General features: G+C 40.0%; 3 protein-coding genes across 4 annotated transcripts; 2 read left to right on the forward strand and 1 right to left on the reverse strand.

Moving 5' to 3' along the window:
* Positions 1 to 265: 265 nt before the first annotated feature.
* LOC146648072 (tubulin beta-2A chain) lies at positions 266 to 4,782 on the forward strand. Its single transcript, XM_085387950.1, has 4 exons — positions 266 to 465; positions 870 to 978; positions 2,075 to 2,185; positions 3,400 to 4,782. The coding sequence occupies exons 1-4, from the start codon at positions 409 to 411 to the stop codon at positions 4,482 to 4,484; spliced, it is 1,362 nt and encodes a 453-aa protein (XP_085244076.1). The 5' UTR covers positions 266 to 408; the 3' UTR covers positions 4,485 to 4,782.
* Positions 4,783 to 6,968: 2,186 nt separating this feature from the next.
* Positions 6,969 to 14,756, reverse strand: dsg2l (desmoglein 2 like). Its single transcript, XM_085387948.1, has 14 exons — positions 14,595 to 14,756; positions 13,947 to 14,069; positions 13,145 to 13,300; positions 12,927 to 13,068; positions 12,648 to 12,811; positions 12,245 to 12,379; positions 11,927 to 12,112; positions 11,557 to 11,837; positions 11,308 to 11,450; positions 10,990 to 11,211; positions 10,504 to 10,734; positions 10,089 to 10,216; positions 9,658 to 9,996; positions 6,969 to 9,553 (listed from the first exon to the last, which is right to left on the reverse strand). The coding sequence occupies exons 1-14, from the start codon at positions 14,646 to 14,648 to the stop codon at positions 8,540 to 8,542; spliced, it is 3,318 nt and encodes a 1,105-aa protein (XP_085244074.1). The 5' UTR covers positions 14,649 to 14,756; the 3' UTR covers positions 6,969 to 8,539.
* A 2,923-nt stretch (positions 14,757 to 17,679) lies between these two features.
* LOC146648074 (desmocollin 2-like protein) lies at positions 17,680 to 22,547 on the forward strand. 2 transcript variants are annotated; one of them, XM_085387951.1, is made up of 10 exons: positions 17,680 to 17,804; positions 18,610 to 18,700; positions 18,807 to 19,015; positions 19,108 to 19,212; positions 19,560 to 19,715; positions 19,966 to 20,110; positions 20,198 to 20,352; positions 20,454 to 20,588; positions 20,735 to 20,920; positions 21,842 to 22,547. In XM_085387951.1, the coding sequence occupies exons 1-10, from the start codon at positions 17,766 to 17,768 to the stop codon at positions 22,034 to 22,036; spliced, it is 1,416 nt and encodes a 471-aa protein (XP_085244077.1). In that variant the 5' UTR covers positions 17,680 to 17,765; the 3' UTR covers positions 22,037 to 22,547. The 2 variants fall into 2 exon arrangements, with proteins under 2 accessions (XP_085244077.1, XP_085244078.1); XM_085387952.1 differs by lacking the exon at positions 20,735 to 20,920 and having other exon boundaries at positions 21,842 to 22,545.
* Positions 22,548 to 22,596: the final 49 nt, after the last annotated feature.

Genomic DNA, 22,596 nt, shown 5'->3' on the forward strand with positions numbered 1-22,596 from the left:
GAATCAGCAGCTGCAGTCTGGAGCATTAAACTGGTAAAGTCTGACATCTTCTAATAGCGAAATTAATTATGTGGATCTTTTAAAACATCCCCATTCGAGTGAGAAAGCAGCCCTTTTTTTTATGCTTGCCTGTATGGGATAGGGTGATGTCAGGGCCATGATGCGGCATGATCCGCTGGTCCACTGCATCAAACCGGGGCGCTCCCATTGGCTAACAGGGATGCTGAGGATGCTGCGTTGTGTATAACGTCATCTGACCAGCAGCACGTTTATCTATCTCGCCGGCTCAACACTCACCCGAGAAATGAGGCAAGTCCTGATTTTGAGAAACACCGCGGCAAGACGCTGAAGAGTGGACGCCAGTTAAAGTCGAGAAAGGACGCTGCCTGCACGCATCCGCAGTTCACCATGAGGGAAATCGTTCACATCCAGGCTGGTCAGTGCGGAAATCAGATTGGGGCCAAGGTATAAATGTCTTCATTTAATCTCTGAAGAAGGGATCTAAAGGAGTAATTTTCATTTAAATGTGGAACGTCACCGCGTTTGTGTGCCTTAATAGTTTACAAAGCGCTGTTAGTTCGGCACATTTAAATCGAAGTGATTACAAATCTGTCTTTAAGAGTTTAATATCGATCAATCACGGATTAACATACCTATATGGAGCGGTTCAGTCTGGTTGATCTTTCAGGTGATGTGGCCTGCGCTGCTGCGCGTCATTGTGCCACCAGATGCGCAAAAACTAAAACAAGGCCTGACGCACACACGTCAAACTTGCTTCATGTTTTCGTTTTTGCTGTGTTACTCTAAAAAAATAAGTAAATTAATGATTTTTTTTAAAATGCTAATGAATAGTAATGGCTTTGTCTTAGTTCTGGGAGGTGATAAGTGATGAACATGGCATCGATCCAACCGGTAGTTACCAAGGTGACAGTGAGCTGCAGTTGGAGAGGATAAATGTCTACTACAATGAGGCATCAGGTGAGAAGGAAAATGTTGCTTTAATATAAACCACATGCTTGAATTTTCCACTATACACAAAGCAGCTTTTTTAACCACTGATCATTATTCTTGCATGGCCTTATGCTACACAGACCTCATTTGACTGTCACAGTTTGCTCATGTCACTAATTTAGCTGCAGTGGAAACTGGGTTCTGCTATGAGTGAAGGGACACAAATGAGGACAGTGCACCTGCTAAAAATCTCTTTTTCTGTGTCCTTGTCTCACCCCTCCCCCTCTGTCTCTCTATAGGGAGCACAGGTATCTGCAGTCTCAGTATAGCTGAACTCATGCTCAGTATCTGATTTTACTGGTGCCTGTGTTGCAGGTCCTTCTAAATACAACCTGCTTTGTTGCTCACAGCTGTCGTACATCAAGCAGCCAGTCAGTGCCTGGTAAATAAAGGCGCAGGGATAATAAAGAATTAGTATTTGTGTTTCATCATTAGGCCTCATGTTTTCGGTCAACATCTCAATCCACATGCACCCAGGGTTGATCCAACCTTTTACTCATCTGCATTGGCAATAAAGGACAACAATCTACCCATATCCTATTTCCCAGCAGCATGCATTATTGATTCTTTGTTTCCATGTTGCATGCCGGCTTCAGTGTCACGGGGGGTAACTACCTAATGCAGACTGAACAAAACAAATTGTCCTTAAAATAAAAAGTGCAGATTCATAAGCAACATTAAAACTTCAGCACTGAGCAAGAAAGTGAAACGAGGCAAAGTCAAGGAAGACTGCTTCTGTGTCTGAATACATCCTGCAAGACTCAGCACTTTGAAAACCCCACTGGTTTAGATTAAGCTGTGCAGCACGCTGCAGCAGTTTTGCAAGAAGGGTGACAGGCAGAAAGGGTGGGGCAAGACAAAAAGCAAGAAAAGAACAGAAGACGCTTTGAATTCCCAGCTTAATTGAAAGGCTTGTATCTTTAAGGAAATGCTGCTTGCGAATCTTTTGAAATATGCTGAGGTTTTTCTTCATGGTTTACTGCCGGTGTTGCTGAGGTTACTGAGACTGTTGATATTTCCATCCATTACCCCTCCACATCCCTCCCTGTCCTCGTATTCAAAGGCAGCAAATTTGTGCCCCGAGCCATTCTGGTGGACCTGGAACCAGGAACCATGGATTCAGTTCGCTCTGGTCCATTTGGGCAGCTATTCAGGCCTGACAACTTTGTTTTCGGTGAGTTGACAATAAATCTGGATCAGACCATTCATCCTGAACCGACTCCACATGTGTGAGTCATCCGTGCATGTGTGCAGCATGTGTCTGACCTACTGTCACAGACAATGAAGCTGCACTTCGTTTCCACTGCACTGCACACTACTATATATTCTGAGCACACAGCTCCTGCAGTCCCTCGGTGATGCATTGCCCATGTGTCGACTGAGACAGCTCTTGTGGTGACTTAGCAAAAATACAGTCTATGTGGAGATTCTGCAGCAGAACACAAAGCAAATAATAATATGAGGGCCAAAAACATTTATCCCAAGATGACAATCTATTTTGTCACTGGATAACAAGTGCTAACAAGTTGAAAATGGCAGATAAATCACTTACTGATGCTTTCCAGAGAAATAAGTTATTTTGAATTACAAATTGGTTGCCAAGTTTTAATCAGCTTTCTAAGAAGTTTTGTAAAACTACACCAAGGCTCACTTTTGTTTTGAGTGAACTGGTAGTGCACACATGGAAATATTATTAAGATGGCAATGCTGATGTTGTTACTTAGAAGATCTAAAATTTCACAACAGCTGCTGTTTTCTTAGCTTGTCGATACATATCAGACAAGTGGGAACCTTTATTATCTTGCCAGTTTCATTTGGCAACGTTTGACAAAATTATGGCAGGTGTTGACCACTGGTCTTAATTTCATGGCGAACCATCCAGTCGATGATTTTCAAGACCAATATAGATACCGATATTCTATGATCTTTGTAGTGCTGTGAATATCTACTGCGTACAGGGAAGTTGAAGAGTGCCCTCTGGTGGACAAACTATGCAGCCACAACACTCATAACATGGTTGAAGGGTGTTTCTCCTGTCTCTTTTATTAATGCTGATACCGATAGACTGGCAAATAGAAAATATCAGCTGATAGTATCAACGTATCGATAAATTGTTGGGCTATAATTATGAATAACTGTAACATATTTTGTATCCAACAACTGACAAGACATATCAAAACTATCAACTTCATCTTGATGCCAGATAAAAAGTTATATAATCACTAATTTATTATGATCCATTGCGTATCACTATTGTCTGTGCAAGACTTCGTGTCAGTCAATTCATTCTTTGGTCACAAATGTAAAACCTTTATGTGTAAAACCTAGATGTATTAACTAAAACAATATTTTTCAACATCAATTGTCTTTAAAAATTATTTCATGCAGGTCAAAGTGGAGCAGGAAATAACTGGGCTAAAGGTCACTACACCGAAGGAGCTGAGCTGGTGGACTCTGTGCTAGATGTGGTGAGAAAGGAGTCCGAAAACTGTGACTGCCTTCAGGGCTTTCAGCTCACCCACTCCCTGGGTGGAGGCACAGGTTCAGGAATGGGCACACTGCTCATCAGCAAAATCCGTGAGGAGTATCCTGATCGCATTATGAACACCTTCAGTGTCATGCCTTCCCCGAAAGTGTCTGACACTGTGGTGGAGCCCTACAATGCCACTCTCTCTGTACACCAGCTAGTGGAAAATACAGATGAGACCTTTAGCATTGATAACGAAGCTTTGTATGATATCTGCTTCCGCACTTTAAAGCTAACCACACCCACCTATGGAGATCTTAACCACCTGGTATCAGCCACCATGAGTGGTGTGACAACGTGTCTCCGCTTCCCTGGACAGCTCAACGCTGACCTCCGTAAGCTAGCTGTCAACATGGTGCCCTTCCCCCGCTTGCATTTCTTCATGCCGGGCTTTGCACCTCTGACAAGCAGGGGCAGTCAGCAGTATCGTGCCCTCTCCGTGCCAGAGCTCACACAGCAAATGTTCGATGCCAAGAACATGATGGCAGCGTGTGACCCCCGTCACGGACGCTACCTCACCGTGGCAGCCATCTTCCGTGGCCGTATGTCAATGAAAGAAGTGGATGAGCAGATGCTGAGTGTGCAAAACAAAAACAGCAGCTACTTTGTGGAATGGATTCCAAATAATGTCAAAACTGCAGTTTGCGACATTCCGCCCCGTGGCCTCAAGATGTCCGCCACCTTCATTGGCAACAGCACCGCCATCCAGGAGCTGTTCAGGAGGATCTCAGAGCAGTTCACCGCCATGTTCCGCCGCAAGGCTTTCCTCCACTGGTACACAGGGGAGGGAATGGATGAGATGGAGTTCACTGAGGCCGAGAGCAACATGAATGACCTTGTGTCTGAGTATCAGCAGTACCAGGATGCCACCGCTGATGAAATGGGTGAATACGAAGAAGATGAAATGGAGGATGATGAAGAAGTCCGCCATGATGTTCACCACTGATTCTAAAACACAACGAGCCAGTTCCTAATAATAACAGCTGTTGGAGTGCAATGAGACCACAAGATGTACACTAGGGATGCTGATTTCAATAAATGTTGTGGTGTGCAGATTATGGTCAACTATAGTTGTTTAGCCTATATTGCGCTGAATATAAATATAGCCTTTACTGACAACGACAGTGAATGGTGTTAGAATCTAAAGTTATCCAAGTCATGCTATGTCAGTGTCAACAAGCAAGTACAGTTTTGTAACAATAACTCAAATGTGCATTCTTTTCCTCATGTCTCTAATAAAAGATCCAGTCTGTACGTCTTGTCAGGTTTCTTTTTTCAAAGGTACATAATGTGCAAAAGCTACGTCGAAATATGTACAACCCACATAGCTCATGACATCTTGATCTATTGCCTTGTTTTGCAAGCAGGTATCAGATTGTCACCCATCCAATCAACGACAAAGAAGCCCAGCCCAAGTAGGAAGGTTCCCAGCAACAGCGAATAAACAGCCTGTACAGTGCACAAAGGAAAGGTTAAAAAATAATTTCAAAGCACACAGTGATCGCTGATAATCTCACACTATAATGCGTAATATCAAAGGAACATGTCAGGGTTGTGACTTTCACACACACACCTTTCAAAGTGCGTGAAAAGTTTTTTAAACTTTTAAAATATTTTATGCTTCTTGACACACCCTAGTCTGAACTGTGAATCCAAAATTTTCCATTGGAGAGAGAGAGAAAAAAAGGAGACAGACAGAATGTCAATAAATAAAAATTTTATTTTGGGTAAATCATCCAGGGAATAACACAGAATACTACTCTGAACCAGTTATCCCAAAGGAAAGAAAACAAGGAAGTTGTTTTTATGACTGAGAAACAGATCTGGCTCGTTACAAGCTTTTAGTCAGATTACCTTACATGGGGCCAAATTACAAATTACAGGTCATAAATTGAGCCACCTTTTTCTTGTATGTCACAAAAGAAGAAAAGTTGATTAGCAAAGTTGCTCAGAGCTGTGTCTACTTTAATGCTTTGTATGTTGACAGCTCAGACTGAGGTTTGAAAAGAAAAACTTTGCAAGTGATCCACTTCTGTCCACAGAGGAGCAAAGAAACAAAGCAGTACATTGTCGCCAGAAACAAAACATTAAATGGGTTTAAAAAAGACGGTTGGAACTGTTGAATAAACTATGTATCACAACTACATTTTATTTTGGGAAGTAAACAAAACAACCCCCGATAATTTTAAAAAACATGTTTAATGATTATAACGTTAATGCCAATTTTGGATTTCAGTGGCAACAAGAGCTGCCTTCTTCCACATCAAAAAGGCCATACGTCAAGAACCCTCTGAGAGCTTGAAACAATGCTTCCCCACATTCAATATGGATAAACTGAGCCTCGGCTTCTCAAATACACATACTTGACAGGCTGTGATCTGTCCCCTGTGCAGCTGAGCAGCCTCTGTGATGCTAATGTATTCTCTAGCACTTGAAGTTATTGAACAGTACTGTTTTCTTAATTTGATTACTATTCCTGACATTTAATGACACATTTGAAGTTGTAACTACTGTTTGTTTGTTTCCATACCACACACTAGCTCAGTCGGTCAAGCATTAACACCCAGACACCCTATGCGGACAGACTGCTATCTGAAATTTGAGCTAAAGGCAGAACACCCTCTTACTTTGTGCACTTCACAGATAGCGAGCATATAATGCTTACTTTGTTTCTCCAAGGGAAAAAAAGACACAAAAAAAGGAAAGCGCTGTTCCTGCATTATCAGTAACTGAAACCTGAGTTTCTACTTTACTTTCTCCTCTGTTTATGTGAAGCATGAATGAACCTTTGTCAGTCAACCACAGAGAAACCTGTTGTATCCCTTCTATGCAGAAACACTCCTGTCGGGTTGGAAAACCCTGAAGCTAATGCTTACAGTTTAACGTCTCTACCTGTGGCATGTTTTAGTTGACATGCAAATATGCAGTTAATTTGTTGGTGATCACCAAGCCATATGCTTAAAACACATTATTGGGAAAAAAAAGTTTTTAACTTTGAAGAATTGCTTTACATACACTGTCTCTTTCAATTAACAAACTATGTAGAAATATTATATCAGCTTATGGTCAGATTTAAATAAGGACTTCCATTTATGTTTACTATTGTATAAACATTTTCAAATGTAACCAAAGAATCTGAAACTAAATTGTTTATATATGAAATATATAATAAAATATATTACAAATATGTTTATATAAATAACTTAACAATAACAATGAAATACCAATTAATGCTCATTTTCATTCTATCTGGCAAATAGTATAATTTTGCATATCACATGACATCCAAAAGCTTATAATGTTGTAAAAAGAACAGTTAGGGTGATATGCAAGTAATTTCTGAAACATAGTTCTTAACTTTTTTTTAACTCAAAGATGTACGATAAATCGTGTCATGTGTGAAATCAGAAAGTAAAAAGTGTCAAGCAGATTCTTTTCTGTTTGAGTTTATTGTGATACAAGTTGAAAAACCCCTTAAAATAAAAACATCTTCATTATCCCCGTGGATTAGCACTGCACTGCTATATTCTTACAGCAGTTTAGAAAGCAGGTTTAAAAATACAGGTCAGTAGCAAGAACAGCAGCATTAAACTGGCAAGCTCATCCCATCCCATTACACACACACACACACACAGCCACACACACACAAAATCAATCTGGTAATGATCCCACAAAACACATTTCTTCAGCTTTGGCACTTAGATCTCATGGAATTAATACTTATATATATATATATATATATATATAAAAAATGCATACTTTCAGGAAAAATATAAAAATAGTGCAACAATTCAAATAGAGGATGTGTTATTTGAGCACACTCAGTATTTATCTAGTTTCTGTACAGCTTCTGAACACATTATGAAGTAGGCGAACGATCTAACAGTTAGCACGACAACTTTAGTCATGGCTAAACAAATATACCAATGTACAAATTAAGCACCTTAAAAATCACAACACACTAAAATAATACATCAGTCTGTGCAATAAATCTAATATTGACAGCCTTTAAAGATAAATGAAAAATCTACAGCCTCTCCCTCTGCGAAAAACCGTGTTCGTTTGAAGACTAATTATATATACATTATATGTTAAAAAATTATCGCTAAGCAGAGAACACTCTTGTGTGGGAATTTTCATTGCAAAAAGGCTTTACTATGATTTATAGCGCTCACGTTGTGTTTTTTTTGGTGTGGATGTATCTGTTTAGACCTATCTGTTGCGCTTTAATTGAATATCAAGTTCATGCATGTGATTTCTGGCTATTGACTAATTCAGTACCGTAACCACTTAAAAACAGTGCAGCAGTTCCTGCTCCTATAGCAGCTTGGCAGGCTGAATAGACAGGAGATGCAATGATCTGACAGCTATTGCTGCCCAAGGTAAGGGTGTAGACTTGTTTTTACTTTGTGTCCTTTAAAAAGAGAAAGTAAAGTTTACGTAAAACTGGTTTAGGACTAGTTGTTTTACTGCCCCGAAGCCATATTAGTTTTGTACCTGAAAAAATGTAGCACATATAGGTCTGTTAAGTGCACTCAGTGTTTTGTTTTTTTTCCCTCGGTTGGGTTCTAATAACACAAGTCATGTAAGACTGTGTAGAAATGTTACCCTTTTTTTCCTCTCTATAGTCAACACTGTATTGTATTCCCCTGCTGTTGACAGAACTGAATTTTGACATATCATTCAAAACAAATACAAGCTTGGTATAGAAAAAGAGGAGATGTTATTTTAACTAGTTTCAGTTTGAAATTCCAGCCTCTGATGGCTAAGTGCACCTTACAGTCTGTATTACATACTAACTTCTCAGGTCGGTGGATGAGAACCTACAGTATAAGACTTTAGGTCAAGCAGACCAAACTCCAGTTTATAACGCAATTAATAATCTGCATTAATAGAAATACAGCATGTTGATGTACTGTAGTACATTCCAGTCCAGTCAGTATATCATTACATGTCAAAACAGGAGTAATATTTGTAGCGAGGCTACAGAAAATGGTTGCTCTAAGCTCTTGAACTAGACTCCAAATTTCTCTCTGTCACCAAGACCTTTTTCTGCTGCACAACCACTCTCTTGGTCCCATGTGACTTGGGTGTGACTGTCAGCTTAGCTTCCTCATTTGACCCTAGAGAACTGTGCGACCCCACTGAAAAACCCTGAGCTTTCACTGGCACACTTCGGACTTCAAAGCCCTGCTCTGCAGACCTTTGTCCAGTCTGCACAACGCCCTGCGCTAAATGCACACCTTGCTCCCCTCCTGAGGATCCATTCTCCACCACTAATAGTTGTCTAGACCTGGAGATGGTTCCTCGTGAAAGTCCTTGTGCTGCCTGCCCTGTTGCTTCACCCATTCCTCCCTGTCTATCGACAAGTACCACACCCTGGGAACTTTGGAGGCCACCAACTTGCACCAGCCCATGACCTAGCCCAGCTTGGCCTACTGAACCCACTGCCTGCTGCGTGCCTCCTGCCACAAGCATTACTTGGGGCTTGGACTCGACTACGTACATGGGCGTAGCAGCATAGTACATAGCAGGTTGCTGTATGAGCAGTGTCTGACTGGGAATCACTATGTTGTCCTGGACGTGTACATTGGGAAGAGTTGCTGAACTCTGTGCTCTCCCAGTGATACGTTCCTCCTGGATAACGGTAGAAGAGCCGGATGATACATTGGAGGTATTTAGGGTGTTAATATTGACGCGATCCCTGTCCCTGATGGTTTCTGTGTGACTACGGACATGTGTGTGTGTGGATGTGGAAGGCCTGAAAGGAGAGACGGGTCTGACTGGAGTGGAAGAAACTGCCACATCTACAGATTCAGTGACCATGGTTGACCCCTGGCAAATCTCAGCCAGGGTTTTGAATTTAGGCCCGAGGTCATTAAGGAATGCAAGATCATCATCATTTTCAAGAAGGCTGCAGCAGCCTACAGAACCTGCCAGCGACTCTTGTCCCTCATAGTTGTAGATCAGCATACTGTCCTTCACCTGAGGTTGCTGTGCAGCATGATCGGATTTCTGCAAAGAAGTGGGGATGAAAAAGAATATATTACAGCTTCAGACATAATGTCTTTATCTGACCTGAAAGACTGCAATTTCAACTTAACTTAGGGATCACTTACTCTTGAATAGTAGTCCCATAGAAATTCCTCAGATAGAGCTATGCCATCCCATGCCCCACCTCTGTATTGAGAGAAATTCATATCTTGTCTGGCCATCGTTCCTGTATTCAGGAAGTCCATATTCTGTCCACTGGAGTATTTGTACTGGTTGTACAGGTTCATGTTGTCAGCTGTCATATTGGATGTGTATATAGCACTGCCTTTATAGGGCCCTCTTCCACCTGCTCCTCCTCCTAACTCAGCCAGCCCTCCAAAGTATCCATGTCCCTCAAACATGTTGACATCCTTAGTCACTGCACCACCATCAACCTCCACTGGGACATGCATAAGAGGAACCTCCTGCAAGAGAAGTGTGGGATCCAGTCAGATAAATTTGATTATCAAACGTTCAGAGTTGAAGGTGCCTGCACACATCAAAACTACAGTAATACCTTGTCTTCTCCCTGTCCCTCAGTGTGATATGAGATCAGCTGTTGCTTTGTGTCGTATGGAATAGACTTGAAATCGCCGATAGCCGCTGTACTCCCACACAGGCAGAAGAGCAACAGGAGAGGCACCACTGAAAAACAGGCACATTTTCCACTAGATCAAAATAGGCTCGACTGATTAGGTCAAATTAAGTCCAATAATCAATGAATTACTTTAACTGAATAAACAGATTTAACAGGAAAGGAATGTATTTATGAAAAAACCGGCATCTGTGCGTGACACAACTACTCACATTAGTCAGTCTCTCTAGGCCTGCTACAACATGTACAATTAGGCAACCTTTTAAGTGAAAGTATGGAGAACACCCCCCCCCATAAAATAGGAAGAGTAAAATCCTCAAACAAGGGCTCTACTCACAAAGCAGCAGCAGCAGTCCCAGCAACATCAGCAGAATACCCGCAGCTCCAAAAGTTGCAGTCGACGTAGAGCGCGACACACAGGATTTGGTGTTTTTATTGCAGGTACATACAGTCAAATCTATTATCTGAGCATCAGCACATGACTTTCCCTGCTGGTCTGTGATCTTCAGTGTCACTTTGTGGACGCCAGGCCACACATAGTTTTCTTCTCGCAGAATGACTGTAGTTTCTGAAGAAATAAATTAGTAAATTAAGAAAAAAATACTGCACAAAGTGTTTAGTTTTTGTCTTGCAATGTGTAAGGAAGTGCACATGGATAACACTCAAAATAAATGCTTAAAAAAATAGCAAGAAACAATTTTTTTTCTAAAACACAATATACAATTTGTCCATAAATGCCTTTACTCTCAAAGGAAGCTCAGACGGTTGATCTAAAAAGCGTTTGCTGGATTTTGCCGTACAGTGATTGTTTACATGGCATTACCATTAAAATGCTCCACTCTCCACTTCCCTGTGGTGCTCTCTTCAACCACAGTAAATTCAAATGGTGATGAATTGGGGAAGTGGTCTTCATCTACAGCAGTGACATAGATCACGCTATCCTGAAGGCACATGGTCTGAGTTTTAGAGGTCAGTCTTGGGCAGTGATCATTGAAGTCCTCCACCTGAATAGCTATGGTCCCCGTAGCAGTTTTTGAGGGCAGATCTGAAAGCCAGTGGAATGTAAGATCAATATTAATCTGTTGGGTACGATATTACTCCTGATTAGACTGATGTTTGCTGCCGTGTTAACAGAACTCACCATTGCTGATGCATATAATTTCTGCGTAATATGTTCCATTGATCAAGTGCACGGACTCTCGGTCAGGGAGTTTACTCAGCCTGATGTCTGCTGTCTTTTCATCGATAATCAACCAGTTGTCAATGTCACGGTGTTTGGCATACCTTGAAGAACACACGTAAATTAATGTAAGAACAAAAATAAACTTTTCATATTCAGTGTAAGAATCGGTTGATATATGCGCAGGCGACACTTTCAGTTTAACTGTACCTCACGTTGGTGGCAATCTTTTGTGTGTCAGTGTCAATAGCAGCGTAATTAGTTATGATTTTGCTGAGGGAGGTGGATGTGTACTCCTCTGAGACAGTCACCACTTTTACACTTGGTTGGAAACGAGGTCCCTCCTTCTGATTGACCACATTAATTGTGACTGGGTAGGTTTTGATACCTGTTGCCCCTGTCACAGACTGACTGCTGCCAAAATTATACGCTGCTTTGTTGGAAACCATGACACGCAAGTTCATCACCTTCAGTTCCTCATAGTCGAGAGCCTGTATATAAAAGGGTAATCCATGAATTTTGACTCTTCTGGTCGAAACACATTTTTCCTTTTACCTCTAATTTACACAGCACTCTTTACCTTCCGAACCATGATAATTCCCTCATTGGTTTTTTCATCCGTAGTGATATCGAAATAACCTCCCTCATTGCCTGAAACAATTTGGAAAGCAGCCAGCCAGTTGTCTGTGTGAATTAGGTCCATATCAATGGCTTTTATCCTCATAACTTCCACACCGACAGTGTTCTCTTCAATACGCCCTTCATACTGCAAATAAAGTGCACATGAACAACAACTGTTTTTGAAAAAAGCTTACTGTTGACCACTATGAAAACAAAAAACAAGAAAAACTTTACACAAGAATAGATGGGCTGGATGTGGTAAAGGTGGAAGACCTACTATTTCTTTTTCCAGCGTTGGAATGTTGTCATTTATGTCGAGAAGTCGGATCTCAACTTCTCCAGTTGACGTTAGTCCTCCTGGGCGTCCATTTAAATCACAGACTTTAATCATTAACTTATATGTATCTTGTTTCTAAAAACAAAAGTTAGAAATGATTATTTCACAGATGAATATGTTGGAATATGTACATGCAGTGTGGTGAATAAAATTTGACTAATTTCTTACAAATTACGTTTATAATATGAGGTCGTACTATAACGATGAACTTGGGGGCTGTGACAAAATCTACATACTGTTACTGATTTGACTACAGTCTTGTGAGTTGCAAGCTTTTCCATTAAATAATTGTAGAGGCACAAGATGATTTTCACAATACCTAAAAGGTCATAAATGAGCTCACCTCCCGATCCAGTGAGGTACTTTGAACCATGAGCTCTCCAGTGCGAGAGTTCATCCAGAACAACCCAGCTGTGTTAGCCTGCTCAACAATGCTGTATGAGAGCTGGGCATTCTCTGTTCTCTCATCATCGGCATCAGTAGCGATTATTTTCATGATAACAACACCTAGGAAATCGAAGGTAAATGAAAAATAGCAACTCCGGTAAATGAATTCAGTTAAGGACAGGATTGTTTTTGTGATCCATCAAATAAAAAAAGACACAAACAAATCTTAACATACCTGATTGACTAGATTCATTGACATATCCAAATTGCTGTAATTGAATGACTGGCGCGTTGTCATTCTCATCATCAACGGTGATATTAAGGTCAATGTAGTTTTCAGCCTGGGTCCCATTGGTGTATCTTGCCACACCTCTTAACTATAAAGCACAACTGTATTAAAAACTGATTCACTTTGTAACTCATGGCTCTTTATAAAGAGGATTTGACTCTTACACGATAGAAGGCAATCTCCTCTCGATCCAGAATGGAATAGACTCTCAAACAGCCGGTGCTATGGTTAATACGAAATCTACCAATAGGGTCCTGGTCAGCGCCAGGCCCTGTTATATAGTAGAGCATCTTCGCATACTCGTCCTTATCAGAGCGAATCTGAAATTCAGATACACAAACAGAATGAATCCATCTGGAAGGCCAAAACCTTCAGTTAACAACGTAAGAAAACATTTACTGAACATATTATACCATATATTTAAAAAGTTGTATTTTTAAAATCATAATTATAGTAGAATATATTTATGATAAATATAAGCATGACAAATATTGCAGGTTCTCATTCAGACTGCTTTGAGACCATCTGTGCATACATCAGTTAAACTCTGCCGTTACTTAACATTAGTAGGTGAGTTATGAAGATTAATACACTTTAGAACAATAAACAGGGTTGTGTAAAAAAAAGCAGCACACAAAGCAGTATCTGTCATTTGTCTCTGTGTCTGAACTGACTCATTATGAACATGGCAGTCTGCCAGTGTCTGCCTCTGAAGCAACTCTCACATATGCTTGTTAAAGGCAAGTAAGTGAAAAGCAAAGGTGGCTGAAGGACATGCAGCTTTTGAAAATGATTTGTTTCACACAGTAAAATACATTAAAACACATTAAACTGTTGCTTTGCCAGCATAAAAAAATATATTTGTATGACTGTGGAAAATAATATACATATAAATATGTATATTTATATTTGTAAGATGAAAAACATTAATTTTACAATGGAATTCTTCAGAAAATAAATACACACTCTAGCAATGCAATCAAGGCCGGTGTAATCATAGTTCTCAATTAGCTTTCGGGGCGGTGCGATCCAGTGTCTCTTCTGCCTGTGCAGCAGTCGTCCATTTCCTTCTGCTCCCACAGGAACAAGCTGCAAATGAACAAAAAGCGAGGAAAAGGGACATTATTATACAAATCTATCTATCTATCTATCTATCTATCTATCTATCTATCTATCTATCTATCTATCTATCTATCTATCTATCTATCTATCTATCTATCTATCTATCTAATGTGAAGTCCACCCCACTTGCTGCACATTATTCCCACTGTGTTATGATGTAGCAGAATATCTAATAATGTAATCATTACGTCTGCCTTACAAGTGGACCTGATTAAGACTTTGTTCCCCGAAACTTTCCTCCCACGTCCCGTATGGCGAAATAAACCAAATGAACTGTCCTGTGACTTTCGAATAAAAGTGATAAAAGTGATGAAAACGCTTCTCTTTTTTTCTTTCTCTTTTTTAACAGGAAGATTAAGGACATATCATCTTCGGCATCTTTAGCGCTCACATACACACCACAAGCCAGAGCCACACCTGTATAGATCCGCTTTTCTCCATTCGACACTAAATGCGTAGCAATACATTGCACGTACTGAATGTGTTACTTACAGCTTGAAAGAACGCCAGGAGAATAAAAATGCTGCTTTTCAGTAGTGATCCCATCGCGTCTAGAAATAAAACAAAACGTTGTCAATCCTCGAGTAAGAGTTCGGCTTCAGTTTGACTGCATCTGCAGCCTATTGTTAACTGCGTTTACACTTTGACCGTCCGAGGGGTAGGACGAAGTTTTACAGCGCTGGGCGGTTCTTCCTCCCCCACTCAGGTTACTCATGACTGCTGATAGCAGGCGGAGAAAGGTGGAGTCCTATGTCCATTTTGTTCTGGTCTGTAATATCTCCGAGCAGCCCATTGTTTGTTATGAAAAACAATATGAAAGTCTCCAAAATGGACCGCGTGAATCCAAACTATTCACGTTTGACCATCTAAAACTGCAATTTTACATTTCCACTTCCACACTACATTCTTTTTTATTTTCTTTCCTTTTTTGTGCACCTAAAAATGTATCACAGTCCTTTTGGCTATCGTGCTTTCCCACTTATATGAAAAACTTTACCAGTGCCCGTGAAATTCCTAAAGAGTGCACCGCTAGTTTCTGGGTTCCCAGCTCGACTAGCTGTTGGCACACTCACAGTTTGGTTGCCAGGCTACACGCAAGGTTTATCCTGAATGGTCAAGGCGTGTTGCGACAGTACAATGGGAATTTAATCGGATTACTTATTTTGCATTAACGAATGAATCAGACATGTTTCTGATAATACTGGAATTACAAAACAAAAATTACAAAAATCTTTCTTTCTTTCTTTTAATTAAGACTAAAATTTATGTAATACCTTTCTTGGTGAGCATTTAAAAACACAACACAGAGGTGGATGGTTTCGATTGTGTCATGATTTATGACAAAAAACATCATAAAAAGTCTGAGGGTGCTAATACCTGCTAATAAAGGTTCTATCTTAGATAATGACCAAATAATTGTTTAATTTAGTAGTCCTTATGAACAAAGGCTAGTTCAACTTTTTAAGCAGACACATGTGACAGTCTTTGAGGAACATTTTTGATTATGACACCTCACATTCTTCAGTTTGTCCAGCACACACTCCCAAACACGTAGTTGTTAGTAATAATACACTAGTATTAGTGATTCAATCCTCTTAAGCACCTAGTTTCACCTGAATACTTCTCTCCTACACATGACGTGAATGCCTCATTTGGCACTCATCCAAAGGGTGATGAAAGCTGGGTGTGGTAGGTGTTTTAGGTGGATTGAAGAACGTTCTTACCTCGGGGACATGTGTGTCACTGTTGCAAAGTGAGCTGTTCAATTAGTGCTAGCACTTGGTACCTTTAAAACTTTGCTTCTCAAAACATTTGGTCTCAGCCCTGCAGCATTTGAGTGGAATCCTGGCAAACAAACAAGGAGATTTCTTCGTCATCATTTTGCAATTGACGTGTTCAAACTAGAAGAGCTAACTGGATGAAGACATGTTTTAATGACAGAAAAGACACTGGGTGAATTTAATCGGAAGTGAGAAAAATGGCTGAAAATATTTCAGAGAAAGTTCACATTTTCGGTTTCTCCAAACTGCACAACTCAGCAAAAGCAAAAAGTTGGTTATTTTAGAATGTAAAAACATCTGTTATGACTAATCTTACCAGGATACTGTAGGGAAAAAGTAGTCAGAAATAGGGAGACCGGCTGAATAACCAAAAGTACAATAGGTTTCTTCCACACAGGCTCGCTTAGACTCTAAATTCTGTAAACACACAGAAGCCTGAGCACAGCGATAATTAACCTTTTTTTTTATATAATAAAATCACATGGTATTTTGCTGTGTCTGTTTTGCATTTGCTGGTAAAGCGTTAAAGCGGTAAGCACTTTCATTATGTCCACGCCCATGACTCCCACCAAAAGTCTTCCTGACATTTTTCTCACCTTTCCTGTTGCAGGCCCATATATCCTGCCTTCAAAATGCTTTCATAAACAAGGTCAAGCCAGTAGAGTATTTCTGAACTGGACGTATTTTAAATGACGTAGGGCCAGTGTTTCTGCTGCTTTACTTTTATCAACAGTTTATAGAGATAATGAGTGTTTCGCTGTGGTTACACAGTCTCCCCCACACCAGGCTTCATTCAGATCAAATTCCTGTGGTGTTCAGAGTGGAGCTCAAGTTTGTTCCTCCTACACAGTAGAGCTGCAGTCAAGAGAGGAGGAGCAAGCAGGGGTCAGTCTCTGTGTAGACCTGAGATAAGCCACCACAAACAAGCAGACAGACCAGTATTTCTTCAAGCGCCTATACTTGTAGCATGCCATAGTGTTATAAGACCATTACTATTGCTTTGTACTGATGCATTCATATGCAAAATGCATGGGGTGATCTGATGTAACTGCACTGTCAACAGTGTCCTGCTTTGTATAATATGGATCCAAATGCAAGACTCAGAAGCAGAACTAAACTAAAAAAACACAGCTTTACTGCTGGAGCTTACAGAAAATATGAAACAAAGACACCAAACTGGGAAATTAAAGGGGAAACACAGAACACTGGTTTAAACAGCATGTGGGGAGGATGAGACCAAGAAAAGAAGTACACTGATAGTCTATGGATGCATATTGAAGTCCAATGATGGTTCCCAGACAGTTAAGCAACTAGAAAAAAATAGAGGGGTATATAAAGAGTATCAAATGAGACCACAAGAACAAATTCACTTTACCCTTACTTAGCAAAGGAGTTGACCATCGTTTATTTGACCTTTACATGCTAAATACAAATCTGGTATACTGGTACATTTATATATATCCTTTTTATTTTTTTAATTTGGACACCAAACTGTCCACCCCCTGTCATTTCTGACATGTCCCACATTGGCAGACACAAATACAGTGTTTGGCTCACATTTACTTTTTTGGAGACCTGGTCACTTTGATAAATGCAACATGTCTCACGTGTTTTTGTAGCAAGGGAAAATTACATTTTTAGTTGTGTATTGCAGTAAAAGAGTAATGTTTCAGGGAAAAAACTATATATATATATATCGTAAAAATATTTGGAACTTTTGGGAGGAGTTGTTTTTCACAGTTGGCAATGAGGAGCACAGTCCAAAGGTACTGTGCTTGTTTGAAATTTCACTTGTTGCAACAGATACTGCAGCTGATAAATGACCACCTGTTAGAAGCGGGGGCACAGACAAGTGACAAAGCTCCTTGTTTTTTATTCAAAAATGGCAAAATGTTTTATTTCCAGCACCTGCCTAATGTTGGTAAGTGTTTCTAGTTTTCTTTATTCCACTGTTAGGGATGACCATGGGTATTATAACAAAGGTTCAACGCAAAAGCTAAGTAAGTAGGGATTACCTAACATGTAATTAGTTCCATGTACGAAAACTCACTCTGACCTTGCAAGTGAAATTGCAAAGCTGTGTGAAGAAGAATTCAGAGTTTACAGTAAAATCGATGATTTTCAGTATTTTATTTCATCACTTGTCTACTTTGATTAGTACTGATACTTGTTAAGTCGTGTAACCTGTATTCTTTTAAAGAGCCACGTCTTAGGTAAAATTTAAGGCATTCCAACTATGCTAACTTTAAACCACTATACTGCTACAACTAGTTTTAAGTATGCATGACTGGGGTAGGGAGGATTGTAAAATCATATTAAAAAGTGTTAAAGCTATCCTACGGATAACAAATAACTACATTTTCCCTGTACTACTCATTTTTCAGCTTTTCAAGACAGTCGGTGATAAAAGCATTATCGCTGTGAGAGGGAAATGAACTGAATTATAATTGTGATATACTGATAAATATTGCCAATTTGTAGTTGATACACAAGGCTATTTTTAATGTCAATATGTAACAATCCCAGCACAAATATTCTGTGAGCTGTAATTGCATATACACAAAGGGCTGCAGTCATCCTCAGTCTCGCCTACAATACATTTCTCTTAATGCTTGCTGTCTGTTACTTCTGTCAGTGCTGTTTGCTATAGCAAAAATGTTAATGCCCAGAAGCATTAACAACATTTAAATGCGACAAGCCAGTTTGAAACTCACTTTCACCTTCAGATCCTGTCCTGTGTGGAGTCGTGCTCTCTCCCGAGGTCTCTCTACGTAATTGTACCTGAAACAATTCCACCTGAATACCAAGTAGCAAAAGGTGCTGCTCTGCTTACTTTTTTTTTTTTTTTTTTTTGAAAAAGTGTTGTAGGCCGACTGTTTTGTGTTTTATGGCTCTTTTTAACTTTCCCTTTCTCGGTTTTCAGTTGAAACCGTCGGCTGTGATGCCAAATCAACGCTGTTAACTGTGAAGGACCCGAGTTTTACAATAAACAGTAATGGAGCAGTGGTAGCTTTAACGTCTGTCTCAGTGGCAGAAAGAGGACGGACATTTTTTGTGTGCGCTCAGGACAATAGTAGACCGGAAAGTAAGATGAAAGTTCACCTTGTCCGCAGTACAATGCCGACAAAACATGTAAGACAACTGCATATTGTGAGCCGTTTATACAGCTCAGAAAGCACGATGCGTTTTTTTCTAACATATCCTGACTTGTTGGAATGTCACAGCAACGAGGCCAAGGATTCCTGATTCGGTCTAAAAGACGCTGGGCACCTCCGAACCTCACCGTAGTGGAGAATTACGTAGGACCCTATCCAAAACTAATTGAAAGGGTAAATTAAATGTATAATTCATATCATTTATAAGCACTGTGCTATTCAAATGTTTATTTTCAGTACACATTGTTCTCTTTTCTCACTTCCCCCCTCAAATTATCTGATTATTTCAGGAGTCACACCTGTTAATTAAATTCAGTGATTATTTCCTTTGATGTTCTTTTTTAAGTTACATTACCAGCATGTCAGATTGGGAACTGTCTACAGTTTTGATCTATTTAAAAACGCTACGAGCTGAAAGAGCTCACAGTAGGCTGCTTTATGAAAATTGAATAACAGAATAACAGAATTTTTGTTGTTTTTGTTTTCTTTAATATGTGTGTTTTATTTGGTTTTCCCTGTAGCTGGTGTCAGATACCTCAGCCAGATATAAATTGTTCTACACTGTCGAAGGAGAAGGATTCGATAAGTATCCAACTGGAGTGTTCAACCTGAACAGAGACACAGGGGATCTGTTCTTGCTCAAAGCAGTGGACCGTGAGGCGTTCCCAGTATATAGTGTGAGTGTGAACATGAAAATGATTTAAGGTTTTTAGTCAGTTGCATTATTGTTCAGCAGTCATTCAAAAAGAACGATTTATCATTAAATAAAATAATGACAGATTGTCAACTTGTTAGTTTTGAGTTTTGATTCTCTATTACGCATTTTTTTATATTGTTCACTCAAACCTGGAAGTGACACAATTTATATATGTCTTATAATGTTTTTGCCTTTAACTTTGCTTACACGTTTGTCTTTTTCGTTTATAGTTTGTGGTGCGTTCTTGGGACACGGTCACAAACAAGGAGACAGATGAGAATCTGCCATTGAAAGTGGTTGTAGATGATGTAAATGACAATCCACCGGAGTTTGTAGGTCTTCTACAGTTTATGGTTCCTGAGCACTGTAGTGTAGGTGAGAAAAGCAAAATAGAGTAACAGATAAATCTGTGGTGTTTGGCCTCAGTGCAGTTGCTCTAAATGATCGTGGTTTCCAATACAGGGACTGTGGTGGGAAAGGTGAATACAACCGACAAAGACCAAATTGGCACCGACCATGTGAAGATTAGGTATACACTCCTAACTGGAACAGACATGTTTGCCATTCATGCGGAAACAGGTGTCATTTCAACAACAAACAACACCCTAGACAGAGAGGTGAGCACTGCTTCTGCATCAGTGAAACCTGTGAACTTTATTTAAATGACAATAGCATTGACATGTTCTCCTTATTATATTTTGCAACATTTCTTTTTAAGTTAACAGACAACCATTTGGTGGTTGTACAAATCCAGGATATGAATGGTGCACCAAGTGGTCTGGTTGCCACATCAACAGCAACAATTGTTCTGAGTGACATCAATGACAACCCGCCAACCTTCATGAAAACATCTGTAAGTGTTTGAAAAAACTGTCAGTATGTAATCTGGCTGAATAAGTGAAATCATATTTGTTGAACAATAATCGTTTTAAGGACTTTTTTGTACTTAATTTTCAAGAACATTTGTTGTCTGATAACATAACATCCTCACTGTTTTAGTATGATGTCGCTGTGCAAGAGAATGAAAGTGAAAAACTTCTACTTCGAATTCCAGTTCAAGATAAAGATTTGATAAACACACCAAACTGGATATCAAAGTTTGTCATTACTCAAGGAAATGAAAATGGAAATTTCAGGATTGTTACTGACCCCCAAACAAATGAAGGGCTTCTGTACGTCTCAAAGGTGAGACTGACTTCTTATTAAATTTGTTATTATCATTATAACAATCTTATATTATTGTACGGTACAATATAAAGCGCCTTGAGGCGACTGTTGTTGTGATTTGGCGCTAGGGCTGGGCTATATCATACCCTTCACGGTAATACCGGTATAATTTTGGGCAACGATAGAAAAATGAAATATCGCGATAGAATATGGGTAAAACGCGCATGCGCAGTGCCTTTGTTTTCATACGCACACGTCGGAAAAAGCATGGCGGCGAAAGCAAATCGTTGAATGAAACGGATGAACCAGAATTGGTTTGTAAAAATGCTGCAACTTCAGTGGTGTGGAACTGGTTTAGCTTTCGTCCATCCGAGACACAACAAAGCACTATTTTTGGTCTGTCGTTATTACCGTGTTTTTTGGAAAATACGGGACACTTAAAATCAATCCTTTGATTTTTCTGAAAATCGACAGTGCCCCTTATAATCCTGTGGGACTTATGTATGAATTCTGGTTGTGTTTACTGACCTCGAAACGATTTTATGCGGTACACGGCGCTCGAAAATCTGTCAAATGTTTTAGTACGGGGCAGCACGGTGGCAAGGTGGTTAGCACTGTTGCTGCACAGCAAAAAGGTCCTGAGTTCAATTCCACCATCAGGCCGGGGTCTTTCTGTGTGGAGTTTGCATGTTCTCCCCATGTTTGCGTGGGTTCTCTCCGGGTACTCCGGCTTCCTCCCACCGTCCAAAGACATGCAAGTTGTGGGGATGGGTTGATTGGATAATCCAAATTGCCACTAGGTGTGAATGTGAGTGCGAATGGTTGTAGTAATGTTGGTAGTAGCATTTTACATGGATCATGGATCACATTTAACGGAAAGTCCGCCTTTATAAAACTAATTTATATTCATGAACTTTTAAATGTCTTTCTTTTTTTCAGCCATTAGATTATGAGAAGACCAACAATGTGCAGCTTCAGATCACAGCACAAAATCAAGCACCGCTGAATGGCAGCAGTGCCAGTTGGCAATCCATCCCTGTGAATGTCAGTGTCACCAATGAAGGCCCAGAATTCTCTGCTCCTTCGATCCGCTTCATTGTCAAAGAGAACACACCAAATGGCACAGTGATATGAACTTATATAGCTACGGATCCTGAGACGAAGAGCAGCAAATCCCTTAACCCTTTAAAGCCGGTTGGAGCGGGCACGCTCCGTTTTGCTAACTATTTTTAAATCCCGGTAGCACTGCAACCACGTAAGCTAGCGCAATAATTTTTTTTGCATATGAAACCGGAGGAGTTGTACTTACATCTTATGCCATCAGCTTGTCCTAGGTCACAGTTTCCTTCCACATATAGCTTTGCAAAAACTGCATAAAAAGCACTGGCAGCAACAAAAACATAATATTCCAGAAACACGCTTTGCCGAGCCGATCAGCTGTTCGTAACACTTCCTACGTCCATCAGCGCAAACTATCGCATGTCCGCCATGACCTGCCCGAAACCAAAAGTGAAATCATTTTGCAGAAATGTAGCTTTTTACTCATCAGGGCCTTATGAGCCTATACTGGTGTTTTTAAGTTATGTTTGACTTTATGACTTTCTGTGTCGTTTCTGGGATGCTGAGGACTCATATTGCACTGCTGGAAACAGTTTATTTTGATGCATATGCTGTTTATTTTTTTTTGCAAATTT

The sequence above is a fragment of the Rhamphochromis longiceps genome, linkage group LG18 (assembly GCF_057381845.1).
Source record: "Rhamphochromis longiceps isolate RC_006_pf linkage group LG18, R_longiceps_female_GT1.1, whole genome shotgun sequence".
NCBI lineage: Eukaryota > Metazoa > Chordata > Actinopteri > Cichliformes > Cichlidae > Rhamphochromis > Rhamphochromis longiceps.

Excerpts from the sequence above, each read along its gene's own strand:
- LOC146648072 (XM_085387950.1), top strand. The coding sequence starts at position 409 with ATGAGGGAAATCGTTCACATCCAGGCTGGTCAGTGCGGAAATCAGATT. Across the intron at positions 466-869 it reads GAAATCAGATTGGGGCCAAG|TTCTGGGAGGTGATAAGTGA; the intron begins GTATAAATGTCT and ends GCTTTGTCTTAG. Across the intron at positions 2,186-3,399 it reads GCCTGACAACTTTGTTTTCG|GTCAAAGTGGAGCAGGAAAT; the intron begins GTGAGTTGACAA and ends TATTTCATGCAG.
- dsg2l (XM_085387948.1), bottom strand. The coding sequence starts at position 14,648 with ATGGGATCACTACTGAAAAGCAGCATTTTTATTCTCCTGGCGTTCTTT. Across the intron at positions 14,070-14,594 it reads TCCTGGCGTTCTTTCAAGCT|CTTGTTCCTGTGGGAGCAGA; the intron begins GTAAGTAACACA and ends GTTCATTTGCAG. Across the intron at positions 9,997-10,088 it reads AGGGACAGGGAGAAGACAAG|GAGGTTCCTCTTATGCATGT; the intron begins GTATTACTGTAG and ends CTTCTCTTGCAG.
- LOC146648074 (XM_085387951.1), top strand. The coding sequence starts at position 17,766 with ATGGCAAAATGTTTTATTTCCAGCACCTGCCTAATGTTG. Across the intron at positions 18,701-18,806 it reads TGAATACCAAGTAGCAAAAG|TTGAAACCGTCGGCTGTGAT; the intron begins GTGCTGCTCTGC and ends CTCGGTTTTCAG. Across the intron at positions 20,589-20,734 it reads CAACCTTCATGAAAACATCT|TATGATGTCGCTGTGCAAGA; the intron begins GTAAGTGTTTGA and ends TCACTGTTTTAG.